The sequence below is a fragment of the Periplaneta americana genome, chromosome 8, assembly GCF_040183065.1.
Source record: "Periplaneta americana isolate PAMFEO1 chromosome 8, P.americana_PAMFEO1_priV1, whole genome shotgun sequence".
In the NCBI taxonomy this organism is placed as follows: domain Eukaryota; kingdom Metazoa; phylum Arthropoda; class Insecta; order Blattodea; family Blattidae; genus Periplaneta; species Periplaneta americana.
Window position 1 is genome coordinate 128,813,374 of NC_091124.1, and position 20,212 is coordinate 128,833,585.

Below are 20,212 nucleotides of genomic sequence, written 5' to 3' on the forward strand. Positions count from 1 at the left end.
TCAGTACCGCCAGACGAAGAGCGAGAGTCAATAAATGTATCATTTTCACAAGTAGGAATATCACCCTTAAAGCAGAAGAGACTCAGCAGTGAACAAAAACACGCTCTAGGGAAGAGAAAGTTAGCACAAGCTTCATCAGCTATCAAAGGTAGACTGGAAAAAGCTCTTCAGGTTACATTAGATTCGAGTTCAAACAATTCAGAAAACGATTTGGTTGCTCTTGGTAGGGACTATAAGGACCTTCTTGACTGTGTTAAAAGTTCCTTACAAACGGCATTGACAGTTCAAGAGAAAATGCGACTAGTTTCAGTTGCGCCACGAAGCTGGTCATTAAAGAAAGTAGCTGAGGAATTTGGAGTATCAGAGTATATTGTAAGAAAGGCGAGATCACGTGGTTTGTTCTTTGATATCACAAAGAAGACTGGCCATCCCGTGCCTGAGAACGTTAAGACAGCAGTAGTTGAATTTTATGAAGATGATGATTATAGTCGCGTATGTCCCGGAAAAAAGGACTTTGTGTCTGTAAAAAAGACTACAGCAGATTCTATTGTACGAGAGCAGGTGCAAAAGCGTTTAATATTGTGTAACTTGAAAGAATTTTACATATTATTCTGCGAGAAACCCCTCACTTTCTATTGGGTTTTCCAAATTTGCCGAGCTGCGTCCAAAACACTGTATACTGGCAGGTGCAAAAGGAATACATACAGTGTGCGTGTGTGCAATACACCAAAAAGTAAGACTCATGGTGCAAAGTTTAAAACACATACTGACAGTTCATGGAATGGATGAAAAAAGTCTCCTTCAAATGATGGTATGTTCTACACAAAATGAACCCTGTTCCTTAGCAGGATGTGAAAAATGTCCTGGCCCTGGAAAAGCACGTGAATCCTTGCTGGAAAGTGAGGAAAGCATGCAGGACGTTGAATATAAACAGTGGGTGACAGTAGACCGATCTATATTGAAAACACTTGTTACACCATTCGAAGAATTCGTTGAAGAGCTCATTGATAAGATATCGGTCATTTATTGTAACACCTCAAAACATTAGATGACAATATGAAGAAAATTTTTTACTTTAGTGACGGAGCCGCATCTCAGTATAAAAACAGGAAGAATTTTGTTAATTTAGCTCATCATAAAAATGATTTTGGAATAGATGCAGAATGGCATTTTTTTTGCCACAAGCCATGGGAAAAGCCCTTGTGACGCTATTGGTGGGACAACGAAAAGACTAGCAACAAACGCCAGCTTGCAGCGTCCATATATGTACCAAATTTTGTCGGCCAGAGATCTATACAAATTTGCAAATGAACATATTGCTGGAATGAAATATTTTTATGTCAGTAAAGAAGACATTCGTCTCACGGAAGTGGAACTGATGGAACGATTTAATAACTCTGTACGAATTCCTGGTACAAGAGAAAACCACTCATATGTACCATTAGATGACAGACATTTGAGAGTTTCCAGAGTTTCAGTGTCATGTAAATTCGTTGATATATCTGTAATAAAGGAGGCATGAAGTATAATGAGTAAGTAGGCCTGAATATGCAATAAAAATGTCATAGATCAGAGTCAGTAAAATTCATTGTCAATTATGCATGTCAATGATAGAAATGTTGTATCTCTTCCAAGAATGGAAAATACAAGCCAGTTTTTTTTGTATTGATAGTACAGATAATGAATAATCTCCTGTAAAAATTTCATAATGTTATCCATGTGCCCTTTCACACAATAAATTAAACAAAAATACTTGAAAAAATATATTTTGTTTTAATTTCAGCCAAGGTCGAACAGTAGATCAAGATGTCTCACAACTCAGAATGAGGCAATACAACACCACTATAACTGGAAGAAATTTCGTGAATTTCTCTGCAGTAGTTCGTCTGTAATTAATTTTTTTCCTTCCAGACAGAGCGTCAAGAGTCTGTACACCCCAGCATACTCAATTGTACATTTCTCGAAAACTACTGTCCCATAGAACAAAATACTGTGTTTCCCTTCCTATGATACTTCAATAATTGTTCAGACTAAGTTTCACTCAAATTTGGAATTTGACCGCCACAGGTTTTCGGCGAAATTTGTTGATTTGAGATGGAATGACTCTATATTAACACGATGGTAGTTCATTTTTATACATATTCAAAACACTTTAGGAGAGAAAAGTTTTTATTGTTTCCTGTAAAATTAGAATTCGGGAACATAACACGTTTTGAAACGATGCTCCTCATTTATTATTCGATGGATTGGTCGGGTAGGTCCTGTACTATGGCCTGCTCATTCCCCAAATCTTAATCACTTGGACTTTTGATTATGGGGACACTTAAGGCCTTAGTGTATGCAACACCCATTGAAGACTTCAAATGCTACAGGAGTGTATCTTCAACCTCTGTTAGCACATCAGAGACCAACCAGGGGGTCCACACCTGTGGAATAACGGTCAGCGCGTCTGGCTGCGAAACCAGGTGGCCCGGGTTCGATTCCCGGTCGGGGCAAGTTACCTGGTTGAGGTTTTTTCCGGGGTTTTCCCTCAACCCAATATGAGCAAATGCTAGGTAACTTTCGGTGTTGGACCCCGGATTCATTTCACCGGCATTATCACCTTCATCTCATTCAGACGCTAAATAACCAGAGATGTTGATAAAGCATCGTAAAATAACCCAACCAGGGGTGTTTGAAAGGTTGCGTTGTTCCCTAAGACGTCGAGCAGAAGGATGTGTTATAATGAATTGAAGTCGTATTGAGCATCTGCCGTGAACAAGTTAAGCTCTAATATCTCGAAAGATATTCCTTTAGGATGCATGTTTATTACTCGTTTATTTACTCGTTTTGATGAGTTCTACCACATTTCGACCTTTTTATAACTCTCTGTAAGTATCTTCTTTTCTCCATTTTGGCATTCACATTCCCCAAAATTATTTTAATATAATTTTAAGGTACATTATCACACATGTAATCACTTTGCAGAAAAATTAGTCGAACCTCAGGGGAAAAAAGTTCGTGAAGGAACTTGCACAATGGGAGTAATAAAAATATTCGTTAAACTGGAAAATACATGTAGAAATAATACTGAAGCATAACAAAAACAGCTTACAATTGCACACCAAAGAGAAAAAGATCAGTTGGAAGACCAAAGAAAAGATGGGCGGGATCAGCTTTAAGGGAGTGGAAAGGTCAAAGTCATAGTTATTGTTATGATGATTTTATTTTGTAGAAATAGGAAAAATTATTACCACAACTATTGCTACTATCTTATCACAGTCATCATGATGATGATAATGATAATAATGATGATGATGATGATGATGATGATGATGGCAGCGATGAACTTTTCCAACTTCTCTGTTTTCACTGCCTTCCTAGCACTTCCTGTAACAATATATATTGCGCAAAAAATGTATTTTCTGAAAAATATACTTTATTTTTGGATATCTAGATGAACAATTAATTTATAATCCAATTTACTTTCATTATGCACACACATTTCAATAATTGTCAATTCTTCCCTGAAGTTTGGAAGTATAATTGTAAATTTTTCTAAAAGGATAGGACCTGTATCTTCTACAGTATCACAGTATCACTATAAACACTCATCTCTCTCATAATTTTGTGTATCACAGTTACTTGGGAAGCTTTGAGCGTGACGGAGTTCTTATGATTGAGATGGAATATGCAGATGGAGGAACTCTGGCACAGATGTTGTCCCGCTGCGCCAGAAGACTTGATGAGCGCGAGATTCTGATGTTATTCCGGCAGATTGTTGCAGCTATGCAGTACATGCACGATCACAGTATTCTACATAGGTATGAAAAAGTGTTAATGTTGCCTTGAATAGAATAATTATATCCGTGTACTCAGTTGCATTTGTTTTGAAATTGGTTTTGGTTTAGTCATGGCAATTTCATCTTAACTTTCTTGTGAAACTCATTTCCGACACAATCTTAGTATAGTACAGTATCAACATTTCCAGCTATTATCAGTAAGACCTTTCTAAACTCAAGCAGTGGCGTATACTGGTTAAAGGGTTTGGGCTACCGCTGACCCTATTATTACACAAAATATATCTAACAATTACTTTAATTTTAATTACTATGGTAAAACTAATAATACAAAATTATTACATTATGTTATATTATAAACTTTTTCTTTTGTAATTTCCTTGGGCTACCACCGGTAGCCCCGGTAGCCCGCAAAATACGCCCCTGAACTCAAGTCTGGTAGAATCTACTGTATAGTCGCGATGCTGTTATTCTCGGCGTGACTCCTCCTCTTTGCTTATGTCACAGGAAGTGAAGACTCTATAAAGTCTAGGTAGGTAGTATCGTTCGCCATTTTTGTTCTTTCGTTGCCGAGCTACCATACGAGGAATCTATTTGGCACACTGTTAAACATTATCATGTCGTAGCTCCTATGATAATAAATCAAACGCACTGTAATTCAGCAAATAATTGAGCAGCAAATAACGTCTTCGTGTCCTTTCTGCGAATGCCAACGAAAAAGCCAAAATGGCGGACGATTATATTAAATATTTATCGAGCCTTAAGAAATGAATATCGTCTTCATAAGCGAATCACAAGACGCACATGTTTAAATGTAGCCGACCTGCAACGCGATTGGCTGCCAGAAATTAGAGCGACGGGACTATAGTTCCATAACTGAGTAGAGGGCAATTTTTTGGCGGAATTCATTACCCTGTATAATAGGATGATTAAGTATGATTAGGCTACTATCGGAATTTCATTTTAACAAAGCAAAAATATCTGGTAAATGTTACCTCTCTCCCTCTTATTAAGGTACAATCATTTTTTTTATTGACGTAAATCTTTGGGATGGGAACCCCAATTATACTGTTCTTCCAAACGAAGTTATGGTACGGATTTTTATTGATTTTAAAAATCTACCATCCTCGGCTGGTGTTGAACATAACAACTTCTGATATGATGACTAGCCCCTGATCTAACGAAGACTTTGTTCCTACTTCTTACTAGTCCTGTGAGATTTATTTCGCTCATTAATCTTGAGGGTATGACACACTGCAGTGCACACTATCATATGGTTTTAACTTGAAGGGACCTGAAGACAGCAAACGTATTTCTGAATAAAGACAACACCATCAAAGTAGGAGATTTTGGCATCTCGAAAATGATGACAACGCGGGCCCAGGCTCAGACAGTGCTGGGAACGCCGTATTACATCAGCCCAGAAATGGTAAGTTGTGAAACACTGTTTAGTTGTGTTTATATTTAGTTTTATTCCTGAAATACATAAATATGAGATAGGCTTTGAAAAACTTGATAGTCCCTTTGAACAACGGCATTACAGTATACTAGATGATCCCACACCATGAATGAGCTCATTATGACAAAAAAAAATGAAACCCAGATGATTGAATTTTTAAGGTTTCATTGTGGAAAAGATAAATCGTGGTATTCAGTAGCTATAGATGTAACATTATGGACAGCATATTATTTTAGACGGTAGTTTAAATAATTATTACAAGTGGTGGTGGTGGTGGTGGTGGTGGTGGTGGTGGTGGTGGTGGTGGTGGTGGTGGTGGTGGTGGCGGTGGCGGCGGCGGCGGCAGTGGCGGCAGTGGCGGTGGCAGCAGCAGCAGCAGCAGCAGCAGCAGCAGTAGCAGTAGCAGTAGTAGTAAATCAACTTTAGTTGCATTAAAACTATTTTTGAACATATACATCTTGATTACACAACTTTTAACACTGTATCACTTCGGAATTTGTATGATAATAACTTTCTTGTGTTAAATATTCTTAACGTACCTTGTTAACATGTTTCGACCTATTTTTCGGTCCTTTGGACCTTTTTGGACCTTTGCTTTCGCAATAAATCTCGTCCACATGGTCTTATCTTGTGATTTTCTTTTCCAATTGCTCACACCTAGCCTTCTCAGTTCTTGTTCAACAGCAACTACATACCCAATTTAACCTTGGTCAGTCGATTTTTCGTGTTGCATACATTTCTTGTTTAAACACTTGCTTCTTGGTCGGATCTGAACCTGCCATTCAGTTCACAAGTTCTGTCCATGCAATCCTTCCCACTTTAATATGCAAGATAATATTTTGATCATCAGCACACAGTTTATATTGCTGTTCATCTCTTCTCTCTTTTTACAGTAGGTATATCCCCGAAGATGCACCTCAGATTTTTTCTCTCAGAAAGACTGAATTTTCATCTATTTCACTCATTACCTAAGAGTCGAAGCCACATTTCAAAACAGGTCTTTTGTAAGTCCACTCAGCGTGCTTTCACAGAAGCAAAGTCTTTGATGGCATCTTCGATGTCAATCTCTTTTACGAATGTAGCATTTATTTTACAACATTTGTCGAGTGTTGATTGGCAGTTACCTTTATAACAAGGTTAAGTCGTATTTTGATTCATGTAATCCACAATTTGCTACTTCTCAGGGCTCAACAGTAAGGTGCCGAGCTTATAACTCGTAACATGATGTCTGCATTGCGAGAAACCGAAAGGTAAACAGAAAAAGGTTTTTGTTACTATGCTGATGACTTCAAGTGGAAAAATTTCCAGCAATTTCGCAACTTGCGTTACACCCTGCCAAAACCTGAGGCTCTTGTCCTGGTTTAAATGGTTAATCTGCCACTGGTCAAATTAGAAACAATATGATAACTAAGTAACTGTATTTGTCGTTTAAGAATAGTGGAATTTCTTTCTTTACTTGTAGAATGTAAAATAGTGACAAATGTAAATATTGTGTGTCTGTACGATTTTGCATTTTCGTGTCTTGCAGTGTGAAGGTAAGCAGTATGACCAGAAGTCAGACATCTGGGCCTTGGGTTGCATTTTGTATGAAATGGCTTGTCTACAGAAAACATTTGAGGGTTCCAATCTACCAGCATTGGTGAACAAGATAATGAGGGTATGGAAAATATAGTCATCTTTCATGTTTTAGTGACTTCAAGTGCAAGATATGTGCCACAAATCAATATCTTATTGTTAGTGAAAATACGTATATACTCCAGAATAGTCGACCTGGTTGGCGAGTTGGTATAGCGCTGGCCTTCTATGCCCAAGGTTGCAGGTTCGATCCCGGGCCAGGTCGAGGGCATTTAAGTGTGCTTAAATGCGACAGGCTCATGTCAGTAGATTTACTGGCATGTAAAAGAACTCCTGCGGGACAAAATTCCAGCACATCTGGTGACGCTGATATAACCTCTGCAGTAGCGAGCGTCGTTAAATAAAACATAACATTTAACATTTACTCCAGAATGCACGTTTTCTTGTTCTTCATGGATGGACATGACTCCCTTTTAAGATCAGTTAAAATGTTGCTGTCTAGTGTCAGAATGTGCAACATTTTCTCAGATTTAATATGAGTGAAGTTAAAATTGTAAATACCTCATTTATTTTTCTTTCTTATTACTTGGCTTCCAATTCGATGCTTTAATGTTAAACACATTATACATCATAAGAAGTAAATTTCAGATATCTCAAGTCTCTTTCTGTTCTGTAATATTTGTTACTATAACTTACCGCTGTACAGTACTATAATTATTGGAGATTTGACTTTGAAGCCATAGCTATATATTTTTATACTTCAGTTCCTCTCTATAGTTGAACGTAGCTGTTTATTTTATGTAGGTATATTTGGAAATGTTCCTCTATGTCCATATTTGATCAATACTATAATATGTTGTCAAAATGTTTTAAATTGCTTAGCCTACTTGGTCTTATTATTTACTGGCTTGTAATTGCTATTCAGAGTGACCTATGAGAACTTTGTCACCTACATACCTAATAATAGACTAAGATCGTTTATTATTCACCAAATTAATTACCTATGGTTTTGTTTGTCTACAGATTTGAACTGTTAAGCTTGCATGAGTTTTGAAAATTAACTGAATGGCTCACCCAAACAACGTTGTAACCGACATTTTTGTAAATGAGAGATTAAGTGGAACAATGTTGCTCTTGCAACAAGCAAGACAATAGCAAAGAGACTTCTGAATCATGTATTGATAATGGTGTTTTAAGTTGAAAGCAGCGTTTAGAGAAGAATAACGTAGTATTAAAATTGTTTTCTTCATCGTCTGTAAACTTTTACTTTTGTTGGTTACAACGTTGTTTAGTTGAATGGGTTGAACCATTCCATTATTGTTCTATTACTTTTCTGTCAATTGAAGTAGGATTATCATGTAAAAGGATTTCTGTCAATTGAAATACTGTGTAAAAAGATTTTTTTTACTACTTTTTGGAAGTGGAAAATAGATGTAGCAACTGAAACATTTTCAAACAAAACGATTGACATTCAAATATGAGGTGTTGTGTTTTTGTCAGGGACACTTTCAACCTGTGCCAGGCGGGTATTCCCCAGGTTTTCGCCAGCTGATACATGATCTGCTGCAGAGGGATCCAATGTTCAGGCCTACAGCTGCGGAGATATTGGAGACACGGATACCCAAGCTGCTGGATTCGCTTATGAAAGATGAAGGGGGAGATTGGTTCTTGGACTACGATGGTTCCCTACCTAATTTGAAAGCATCTTCTAACAGGTATAGATATCCATGCACTCCATTAATCTCTTGCAGTCCAGCTCATTTAGTATTCCAATATAAGATCTTCCTCAGTATGACAAAGGCCCACTCTGATTAAAAAAAAAAAGTAACTTAAGAATATCATTCATTCCAATAGCCTCTGTTTTCCTATGAATAATAGTGAAAATCGCAGATCGCTGCGATAATTAGGGACGAAATTTCAACTTTTTTATTATATTATTTCTTTTAAGCACGTGACATCACACTTGCCCAAATTGACTCGAGCCTATACAATAAACACTTCTATTCCAGTGACTTATGTCTACTGCATGCCTCAGTTCACGCCTGTCAGTCGCCAGTAAATCATACCACTTCGAACGTCAGAAAAGCAAAAATGATAATAAAGATTTTGATAATGTAGAGTCGAGAGCTGTAAATACATCGTGGTGTAGTGTGGTTAGTGCGAAATAACGCCAATAAACGAGGTATGTTATTGTTATCACGAAAGTGAAATAATAAACAAATAAGGGATAGTGGAGAATGCATAATGTTCCATGATTCGTTTGAAACAGTTGTGTTCAACTTAAACACTTCAAATACAGCTAGACAATTATTAAAGATAGTGGGAGCAATATGTGATTTCGAAAAAAATAAATTAAAAAAATACAAACAATGTAAATTTTCGTTATACAGCATATAGACTTGTGTATTCGATGAATTCATAGACTCCTCTAGGGGGAAAAGGCGGAAAATAATTTCTGCTCTGTGTCATGAGCAGAATCAGAAAAGAACACCACAAATCTGAGAGAAAATATGTTTATTTTAAAAGAGCTCCTGGTGAAGACGCAGATTATTTCGACTAAACGAAGAGGTTGATTTATTATTATTATTATTATTATTATTATTATTATTATTATTATCATTATTATTATCATCATCATCATTATTATTATCATCATCATCAGGGCCTGATTTACAATTTCAGAGGCCCAGAGCTTAATTTTCTTTATGAGGCCCCTTCTTTTCATATATGATAACTAGGCCTATCTTATTTCAGTTAAATCCTGTCATCTATCTTCTTTCACAATCTATTTATTTCACAGAGGTTTTTATTAATTCTCTATTTTGAGCAGAGGGATTAAAAATAAAGTGGTCCCATAAGGTACCAGTGAGTGTGTGACCACAAGACAGGTCAGAGCTGATTGTATTGGTTAAAGTACTGATATTGTCCCTTGTTTCCTCTAATGCAGTAATTTAGGAGTTTGAAAGCAATGTTCATTTTTCCTAAATTATGGCTTAGGCTTATACAAAGAAAAAAAAATACCGTGACTCCCCACAATTTAGTAGCTGTGGTGAATTGTCTCTGTATGCCAAAATCTTCATTAGTCTGTGTTAAAACTTTCTTAACTTTTTGAACCTGAAGGTCTCTCTGGGTAAATGAGTTACTGCTAGTAACATTTGAACGAACATACTGTTTTTGCTGTTATTGAATTTCAATAGCTTTCTGTTTTCTTTTAATGGTTCCTAACTCAAATTGGCTTGGAAATTTCATTTTTAATTATGGACATTCCTATAAAAACACTTTAACATTATTACTATACACTGATTAATGGTCCTATACCAACAAAAATTAGATAAGCTGCAAGGAACACAAGCACTAGGCTCTTGATTTACCACTCAGTACAATGAGAACTGACAATGTTGTTGTCTTTGGCTGCTGAATTCATTATTAACCATTTAAATAGGCCTACTATTACAATTTGAATAAACTGTACATTGTAGCCTACTCTTACAAATAGACTCTAAACTTAAAAGAATAAAGTGATTTTTATGCATTTTCTTGTTCTTGTTCTTCATTGTTCAAAGCCAAATGCCAATACTAGGCTTTGGACAATGAAGAACAAGACTTCGAAACTAGTCAGCTAAGGTAAATCCTAAATGTTCTTCATTGTCCAAAGCCAAATCCTACATATTAACATCAGTGGCGTATACTGGTTAAAGGGTTTGGGCTACCGCTGACCCTATTATTACACAAAATATATCTAACAATTACTTTAATTTTAATTACTATGGTAAAATTAATAATACAAAATTATTACATTATGTTATATTATAAACTTTTTCTTTTGTAATTTCCTTGGGCTACCGCCGGTAGCCCCGGTAGCCCGCAAAATACGCCCCTGATTAACATAGTAAAGAAGTTGGAAATTTAATCACTGATATGTAATTGTTAAAAGGGTCTTGATACTCCATTTTGAATCTTGCGTACACCACTTTTAACACTTGAATATAATTAATTGATGAATTAGTGGACTTACTCGTGTTAAAAATGTTATATATTTAACACGAGTAAGTCCACTAGTTCATCAATTAATTATGTTAAAAGGGTATATAGAAAAATGAAAAAAAAAAATAAATAAATTTCTGTCCAACAAATTAAATTGTTATTCATGCTAAATTTGTCTACAAATAAATTCCTTGTATTAAAAGGGACACTTCAAAACAAGCTTGAACATAAGGGAAAAGTGAGTTAGGGTGGACTTTTCCATTGCTGGTGAAATTAGAAGTTGGATCTACCTTCGTCTTCAAGTGAAAAGCAAAGAAGGAAATTAATCCCACTCACTGGAGGCATTGGAAATGACTGAATAGATTTTACTAACCAATTACTGGGAACTGAAGATGAGATAATGCAAGCAATAATAAGAAATAGCAGAGGGTTCGAAAATATAAACTCGCTTAGAAAAGGAACTACATATTGTAGCTAAAATGCACCTCTGTCATCTTGCTCTAATTGTCGATCACTGAAATGGATGTAGCAGCTATTTTAATGACTCCCAGTGAATAGAATTCCATTTACTTTGAAAAAAGAGATAAATTCAACTTTAAAAATATCGTGGCATTTTAATATTTTCATAAGCTACCATTTCTCCTTCTGCGGTATACAAGGATTGACTTTAATCTCTAATTACATGACAAATGGAGGATATCCAAAACTAAGAGCATTATTGAACAAAGCAACAACAGATAAGTACTAATTATACTGGTAAATTATGTCAATAAATATAATAAGAATTGAGTTTCTCTCACTACAGGAAGAGTAAGCAGAGTGAGCTGAACATTTTCAGACTATACTTAGGGCCTACACATTACAAAATTACACAGAGATTGAATGAAAACGACCAGCTGTATTGAAGTGCTATGATAAGAACCAGTAATGTGATGTTCATCACCGGGACGCATATTGTTTCTGCCAATACCTCTTAGATCACTCACTATCCATATATCATGTGAAGAAGAGAGATTATTTTTATATATAATTATAATGGCTGTTTGAATTAAGGTCGCGATGATAAACATATTAAAATACTATTTCTGTAGACGTTTAAATACTTGAAGAGGTGTGCAAAGTGACATTCTTCTGAAGATTACAGTACCCTAAGGGTGCTATTCATAGACATTTCGCAGCACGCGCTACGAGCATACTAAGCTAGCCCCAGTTATCCACTGGTTACTAGTACAGAATTCAAATCATATCCTATCGCTAACACTGGTTTATGAATACGAAAAACGCTGATCATCCACCAAAAGCCCGTATAAAAAGTCTATGAATACGGCCCTAACAGACTAAATATTATTTTAAATAAAAAAATCACATACATAAAAGTTCATTAGGGTGAAATGAAAAGTGAAGGGAAAGATTGCACTGAGTACTTTTGCCTCGATTTCTAAATCATACACTCCAGACATATTTGTAAACAATTTAAACTTCACTCATGGTGCAAAATGTCTAATGCCATAAATGAAGAAACATCCAACATTTCAGAACTGCCTATCAGTATCAGCTATCCCATTTTATTGCTGATACATGCTTCATTACTCCGAAAGTGGATATTTCTGCAACTACAGTATCATGATACATAAACCCAAAAGTCTCAGACGCTGTCAAAGTCTTAAATCATGCCTAATTTTAATGTCAATGAAAAAATTGTATCATTTTATTTCGGATAAAATTACCTTGGCTACAGGTACTATTTAAGAATTCATAAGATTTCTTCTTCTTCTCCTCTTTTCAGGTCACCTAAAGGCCAATGGAAGCAACCCACTGCATTTCCCCCCCCCCCCCCCAATATTTCTTCATCGTGTCACTGTGTTTTTTCTTTCTCCCTTCTGTTCAGATGTTCAACATGCACATAAGTTACTTGAATCTAGACCATTCCAAAGTTAAAATTCCAGTTGTGAGATGTAGAGTTTTTATCCATGGAGTACAGATGCTGACCACAACACTGCCCATTACAGGATCAGATGTGTGTGGATTTAAGTTCAGTTTTGATCCGCAGGTGATCCCTCCTTACATATCTGTAGTGCATTCCGCTATCCACCACCTGAGAATGCGCCCTATGGGGGACAGAAAACTCCTCACAATTCATGAGATTTCATTTTACATATTTCTTGAAGTTTTCAAATGTCTGTAAGTTAGCCTTGACGAATTTGGAAAAGTCAAATGGTATTAGCATTAAGAAAATCACTTTGTATATGCTTCTTCAGTAAAAATGTATTTGTTAATTTTTTTTCATGCTTTATGTTACAGGAATACCAAGCCACAAAGGTAATGATACTACAAATTCTATAGTATATAAGAATTAAAATAAAGTGTTTAAATTCTAAATCAGATACATTGGCACAATATACGTCTCAGCTGTAGTAAATTCCGTACAAATACCGGTATTATATGGGCAATCATTGCACATTTTATTTGACAAATCATTAAATTAATATTTTCACATTAATTAGTCATTTGTTTTCCATCTGTTACTAATGTTGGATTTGTATCTTTTATGAAATTTCCAAACCTATTTGTGATGTATCCATTTTTTTAACAATTTCTGCCCATTTTGAAAAAGTCCCCTTCGAAAATTAATTGTTTCCAATGCAGATTTTTTCTTTCACTTAAAAATATTCCAATAATCATTAATGTTTATTGTGTTTTTGTCCTGTTGAGATTCTTGTGAGAATGTTATGAAGGTTTGTAATTAATAAACAAACAAACGGACATAATAATAATTTCATAGTCTCAGTAGAATTACCTGTTATTTTATTTGACTATAAAAAAAATCTCGTGTGCGTGTGTGTGTTAAAGTACAATGATGACTGGATAGATAAACCTAGCTTGCACTGTGGATCATTAAACTTGATACTTATGATACTGTATTTCTTTCAGTAGGTGAATATATTTTTTTGTAAAGTTTAATCATTTAAGATTGTTTTCTTTTAACACTAGGTCTGTGCTTTACGACCTGAAGTCGTACGAGTCGGCTGTGGCTCTGACGCCCATACAACTGCCACCACGTATTAAAGTGATGGAAGTTGCCATCAGCAACACGCACATCATCGCCTTGACCACAGGTCTGCTCTCATTTATTGAGAAATTGAGTCTAATATGGATAGATTTGTTTAGAGGATTATCAATAATCGTAATATTTGCAATATAATTTGCAAAATACTACGGTATATATTAGTATTGAAGCTTTTTGTAAGTAACTATTAGTCCAACAAGTTTAATGTATTATAAATAAAGTGAACATATTTTTAAAGCAACAAAATGGAACATTTTAATATTTTCCTCAAAGAAAAAAGGGACAAAAGAGAACGGCAAAAGTCAATCTAATATATAAAAGTGAATGTGGGTATGTATGTATGTATGTTCCCTATACAAATCTACACGCTTTGACCAATATGTACCAAAGTTTGCACATTTAACCTTCATAACCAGGAGAAGAACATAGGCTATATTAAAATTGTTAAAATGGACGTTAAATTAATTAAAACAGTAAAAAATAAAAATAAATACGACCAAACATTCATGTATAATACCGTACTAAAATGCAATCTTCTATAGTCAATTGTTCTTTATTATTGTCTGTTGTATTCAACATCGACTTTCATGAGGCCATGGAAAAAGCAAAATGATATAAAATAACATTGTAGATACATTATGAAGGCCAAAATGTAGACAATTCATGCAGTAAGTATCCTTATGCAGTCCAGAACCGTATTATGTATTTCTCGAGACAGTTGTAGATAGTGAGCAGACTGTGTTTTATCCACTACCGTCTGTATCTTTAAACTGCCTGCTCTATGCTAACCTTTCCGCGTAGCCAGTCACATCATAGATGGCAGCACCGAACACCGCAAGTCAACTATGTACCGTATTGGTCCGAATATAAACCGCACTTTTTATTCAAATTTCAAACTCGAAAAGTTGGGGTGCGGCTTATTTGCGCGGCCGATAAATTTAAACTTGAAATGTGGCGCATGTTGCTACCGGTAATTTTATCATTTTGAAATGGAGCAACAATGCCACGCGCTCGTGTTTGAAATCGTCAGCAGTCGTATGGTATATGACGCAACAATGTACCAGTCTTCATATTACAGTGATCGTACTCTTTTGTATGATAGGACAGATTAAAACAGTTTGTACGTAGCTACGGGTTCAGCCATGAGCGGAAACGTAGAAAGAAAAGCATCAACAAGCTTGGGAATTTGGCGCAGTTATGACGCTAGTTTCAAACTTGCAGTTATTCGTCATGCTAGGAGTACGTCTAATAGAGAAGCCAGCAAAAAGTTTAGTGTGGATGAGTCTAATGTGCGGCGCTGGATCGCCTCGGAGGATAAACTGAAAAATGCCAATACAACCAGAAAATCTTTCAGAGGACCCAAGGCTGGGAAATACCCTGAAGTAGAACGTAGGGTCCTTTCCTTTGTACAAGACAAAAGGAAAGAAGGGATGCCTATCTCTCGACAAGTAATCCAGGTAAAATCGTTGGAAATAGCGAAGACCCTAAACATTCCACAGACAGAACTCCATAGGAGTATAGGTTGGTGCCGCAGGTTTATGCGTAGAAGTGGCCTTGTTCTCCGACGAAGCACTTCATTAGCACAGAGACTGCCAGAGGATTTTACTGAGAAACTCATCAACTTCCAGAGGCACGTCATTGAATTGCGTCAGCGCCACTCTTACCCATTACACCAGATCGGCAATGCCGACGAGACGCCCGTATTTTGGGACATGCCGAGCAATATGACAGTTGACATTAAAGGGGCGAAAAGCATATCATTGAGAACAACTGGAAATGAAAAACAAAGAATCACTGTGATGCTGGCGGTTACGGCAGATGGAGGAAAACTGCCTCCGTACGTTATTCTGAAGCGTAAAACTATGCCCAAGGAGAATTTACCTATGGGATTAGTGATTCGTTGCCAAGAGAAAGGATGGATGACAACCGAACTAATGGTGGACTGGCTAGCTACGGTTTGGAATCGCAGACCAGGTGCGCTGCTCTGTAAGAGGGCTATGTTAGTATTGGATGCCTTTAAAGGTCACCTCACACCCGAAGTAAAGAAGAAAATTACTGCATTGAAGACAGACCTAGTCGTCATACCTGGAGGTATGACATCAAAATTGCTTGATGTCGTCGTGAACAAGCCTTTTAAAGACCATCTCCGAAAACAGTATTCGGATTGGCTTCTAGAAGGGGGTCATGCATTCACTCCATCTGGGAAGATCAAGAAGCCATCTGTCAGCCTTATGTGTGAGTGGATTCTCTCTTCATGACACACGATATCACCAGATTCAATCATCAAAGGCTTCAAGAAATGCTGCGTGTCTAATGCTCTGGATGGCAGTGAGGACGACGTACTTTCGGCGGAGAGAGATGAACAAAGTGACAGTGATGAAACAAATACCGGTACCGGTAGTAGTGAAGTCAGCAGTGACATTGGAGAAGATGGTGATTAGTTGTACCGGTATTTTTGGTGATTTACACACATAATACCGTAATTGAAGAAAAAGTGTTTAAATAGTGTAAACAGTTTTGTAACTGGATAATGTGACAGGTAAATTTCACTGCACTCAATTTTCCTTTTTTTCTCATTCTGTACTCAATTTTTTTTTCTCCTTTCCCCCTAAAATTAAGGGTGCGGCTTATACTCGGGTGCGGCTTACACTCGGGCCAATACGGTATATCTATAAGTTCCACATAAGTATTATGTGTTTTAGCCCTTAATTAGATCATATTGAAGTGTATAAACTTTACGTAGATGTAAAATCTTACCTGGTAAATATAATAAAGATTCCTGAAGACCAAGAAACCCAGTTTATAACTTCAGAATCTTTCTGGACGAAGGTTTTGAATGGCAAACGGAACGGGACACTTTTTGCGTTCTTCTATTTCCTTTGTTAGTTAGCAAAGGTCTAACAAATTTCAGTACCAGTAACTCACTGATTATCTGTTGGTGATTTTGCTCCCCACACATCAGCAATGTGCACTGCGTTAATGGCAAAGTGACGTAAGTAGAAATAGTTTGCACTAAGCAGCTGGACTTTTTACAATAAGGCACAGCAGCTTCAACAAATTCCTGCAGGTGTTTGATTAAACCTACAAAGCACGGTTTAGGATACTTAAGTCCTCCTCTGTCCTGGTGACGAATTATGTCCATTAATGGTGTCGATACCTTAGGCATGGAAATATTGCTGATGCACATGTCGCAATTCACTCTTTCTTCTATCACGCGCACTAAATATCCACATACCAGAGCTTGTGAAACTGTTTGTAAATTGATATCTATCCTACAATCAGGAAGTCGAAGTTTGTCTAGAATACACAATACATGATCAGGAAGAACTTGGTCGGAACAATGATTTACGTCCCCATTGACAGAACTGTTGCCTTCTGAGTTGATGGCTGTCCCACAATAATCATATATATTGTTGGCGACATTTGCAGATTTCGAAGGTGTCATGAGCCCAGATTTGACAATTCTCTTGATTGCGAATGCTGCCGTACGTGCGTCAGTCATGTCATTGCTTCCACCACCCATTCTGACAGCATTAAATAAAGCTTCCACAGGATCGCTAGAGAATCTTCGGGTGAGGACATAAAAAAAAACCGTTGTCAAGAAGGTGGACTACACACTGAACCGTGGAATTAGCCGTAAACAATAGAGCTTCAGCCGTTTCCTTTGTTAGTCCTTGCAGACTGGCTCGTTTAGATTCAATTTGAATTTTCTCTATATAGTGACAGAAATCTTCTTTCAACCATTGTAGTCTTTCTTCATTTGCTGCATAGAAATGCATAGAATCAGGATTGTTTTGCCGTAGATGTTGAGTTTTATCACTTACATCATGCACTGTAAAAAATTTATACATGCATTTCATGAAATTTATTGTTGAAGTGGCGTCTGCAAAATTCAAATTAGTGACAAATCGAGTGTGATTGTCCTTCATGAACTCTATTGTGGCGGTCACCGCAGGGGAGAAAATCTGAATGGCAGAAAGAACATTCATCTTCTCGAAAGAGGTCGGTTCTATATGTTTTCTTGTCAAATATCGAACAGGCTTAACAGTCAAATCTTTCTGTAGACGATAAATTTCCTTCAAGTATTTTGAACTTATTATCCCTTTGCCATCAGCCATTTCTCTATCCAGAAATTGCGACCTCACATTTTTTATGATGTGACAATAATCGAAACTTAGAAAAAGTTGTCTCTGCGGATGGCAGGGATGTGGAACACAAGTTCAGAGATCACCATTACCAAAATGTTTAAACATAGAATGGTTGGTTCTATGGTTATCTGTCACTAATCTTACACGACATGAAAGCCACAATCTTCTACAGCTCTGATTACTTTTTCAGTCAATAGAAAAAGATCAGGGCCCTGTAAACTCCTCACAAGAAAATAAGCTGCTGGGATGCTGTACTTGGTTGAGAGTCCAGTCACGACAAAACAGAGTAATTTGTTTGCTAAAGTAGGATTAAGGCCAATACATTCATCATAAACCCCCTCAGCATTGACAAATCCGAAAAACTTATCACTCGCTCTATCATATAGCAACCTTTCTTTGATTGCCATTTCATCGGCTATTATAGATACTATCTTTTCCATTGGCTGGAGACTTTCACATTCAGCCCTAAGTCTGCATTTAATCAGTGGTGAAATTCCAGCATCGCAATCAGTATTTCCTATATACCTGTCTAAAGTGGAGCGCGAAGGAGCTGACAATAATTTGGAATTTCGGGCGTGTTCATAACCCTTTGGGGATATTGATCTCCACGCTATACAATAGCGAATGCTCAACTCTGACCATTCCGGTTTTTTTCGTCCAAAATTATTTAATTGGTCCATTAGATATACGGTTTTGATATCCTTTTTGCCCGCAGCATCTTTCAGAGCCATGACCTTATTCATTTCAATGTGACTATCTGACTGTTTTTTTTTTTTTTTTTTTTTTTTTTTCGTTTTGAACATCATTTTCCAATTCCATAATTTTCTTTTGTAGCCTCAGAATTTTGGAACAAAGCCTATTAATTTCTTTCGTTTGATACAGACTTGCACTATTTCTTGTATCAATAATGTCTACTTGAATGGCTACGTCACATTTAGTGTTTGTAACTTCATCTTGGATATCGATTCTTGTGTCGTGAGAGATAGTTTCTGAAATAATCAAAGAGCGTACTTAAATTAAGAAATTCATACTTTTGTATTTAGGATTTTACATAAAATGAACATTTTTTTTTTATATTAAATAGGCCTACATACCGTAGTCTATGTCGATGCGAATTTCGTTCTTTGCTCTGGAAACAGCAGGTTCCTTTCGCGGTTTCTTCTCTCTTGGTTGTAGGTAACACGGGTAATTTGGAAATTTGCTTGGTATGACACCAGGTTTTAAAATTTTCCTTGCACAATTTTCTCTATAGTCTTCTGTGCGAAAGTGGAGACTACAAACACGAGAATGGTCGGCGGGAATCCAACTACTACCCTTACACGCGCCTTGTCTAGAAATTGCCGAAAGCCACTTTTCTCGAAGTTCCTTAGCCGATGGTATCTCATGATATCCTATACCTTTAGACTGAGAACTTCGTTGGTTCGATTTACATAATGGCACACAACAATTTACCATTTTAAAAAACCGAAAATAACACTAAAATAATGCATGCACAACCACGTGCAAGACATAAGCTATTAGTACTGATGCGGTGTTCACTAGTGTACTCTGACGGCAGATTGTAGAAATATTTCTGCACGCAACTTTCCATACAAAACTTAAGCATAGAGCAGGCAGTTTAAAGATACAGACGGTAGTGGTTTTATCAAACTGAATTCTTAAATTCTTTGAAATCACAAGAATTGCCAACAGATAATTTAATACTTAATATTGAATCACCAATAGTACTATTGCGAAATATTGATCCACAAGAATTATGCAATGGAATAGGAATTGGTGTGAAAAAACTCATGACAAACGTAATAGAAGTGACAGTATTAACTGGCAAAACGAAAGGAAAAGATGTTTTTATCCCACATATTCTTATGATAGCCAGTAACATGCCATTCGGTTTTAAGCAACTGCCATTTCAGTGCAACTAGCATTCGTAATGCCCATAGTAAAATAAAGCTCAAGGATAGTCGCTCAAAGTTGCAGACATTCATTTAAATCTCCGTGTTTTTCATATTGTCAATAATTGCGTAACTTGCATTCAAATGAGCACACCTAAACATATATACACATTTATACAAAAGACGGGAAAACGAATTGCCCATGTCCAATAAAATTTGATCTGTGTAATCAGGTTGCCAGTGTAGTATGTCAAGCGTTGTGGAAAGAACGGTCACTTCATTTTCTATAACATAGGATGTCTTTCAGA

General features: G+C 36.6%; 1 protein-coding gene across 3 annotated transcripts in view; it reads left to right on the plus strand.

Moving 5' to 3' along the window:
* LOC138705031 (serine/threonine-protein kinase Nek8-like) overlaps positions 1-20,212 on the plus strand; it is a 232,638-nt gene that overhangs the window by 145,832 nt on the left and 66,594 nt on the right. For all 3 annotated transcript variants that reach the window (XM_069833582.1, XM_069833581.1, XM_069833583.1), the window contains 6 exons: positions 3,621-3,803; positions 5,070-5,208; positions 6,767-6,895; positions 8,314-8,528; positions 13,099-13,116; positions 13,789-13,913. In XM_069833582.1, coding sequence (XP_069689683.1) covers positions 3,621-3,803; positions 5,070-5,208; positions 6,767-6,895; positions 8,314-8,528; positions 13,099-13,116; positions 13,789-13,913 — 809 coding nt within the window. The remainder of the gene's footprint in view (positions 1-3,620; positions 3,804-5,069; positions 5,209-6,766; positions 6,896-8,313; positions 8,529-13,098; positions 13,117-13,788; positions 13,914-20,212) is intronic.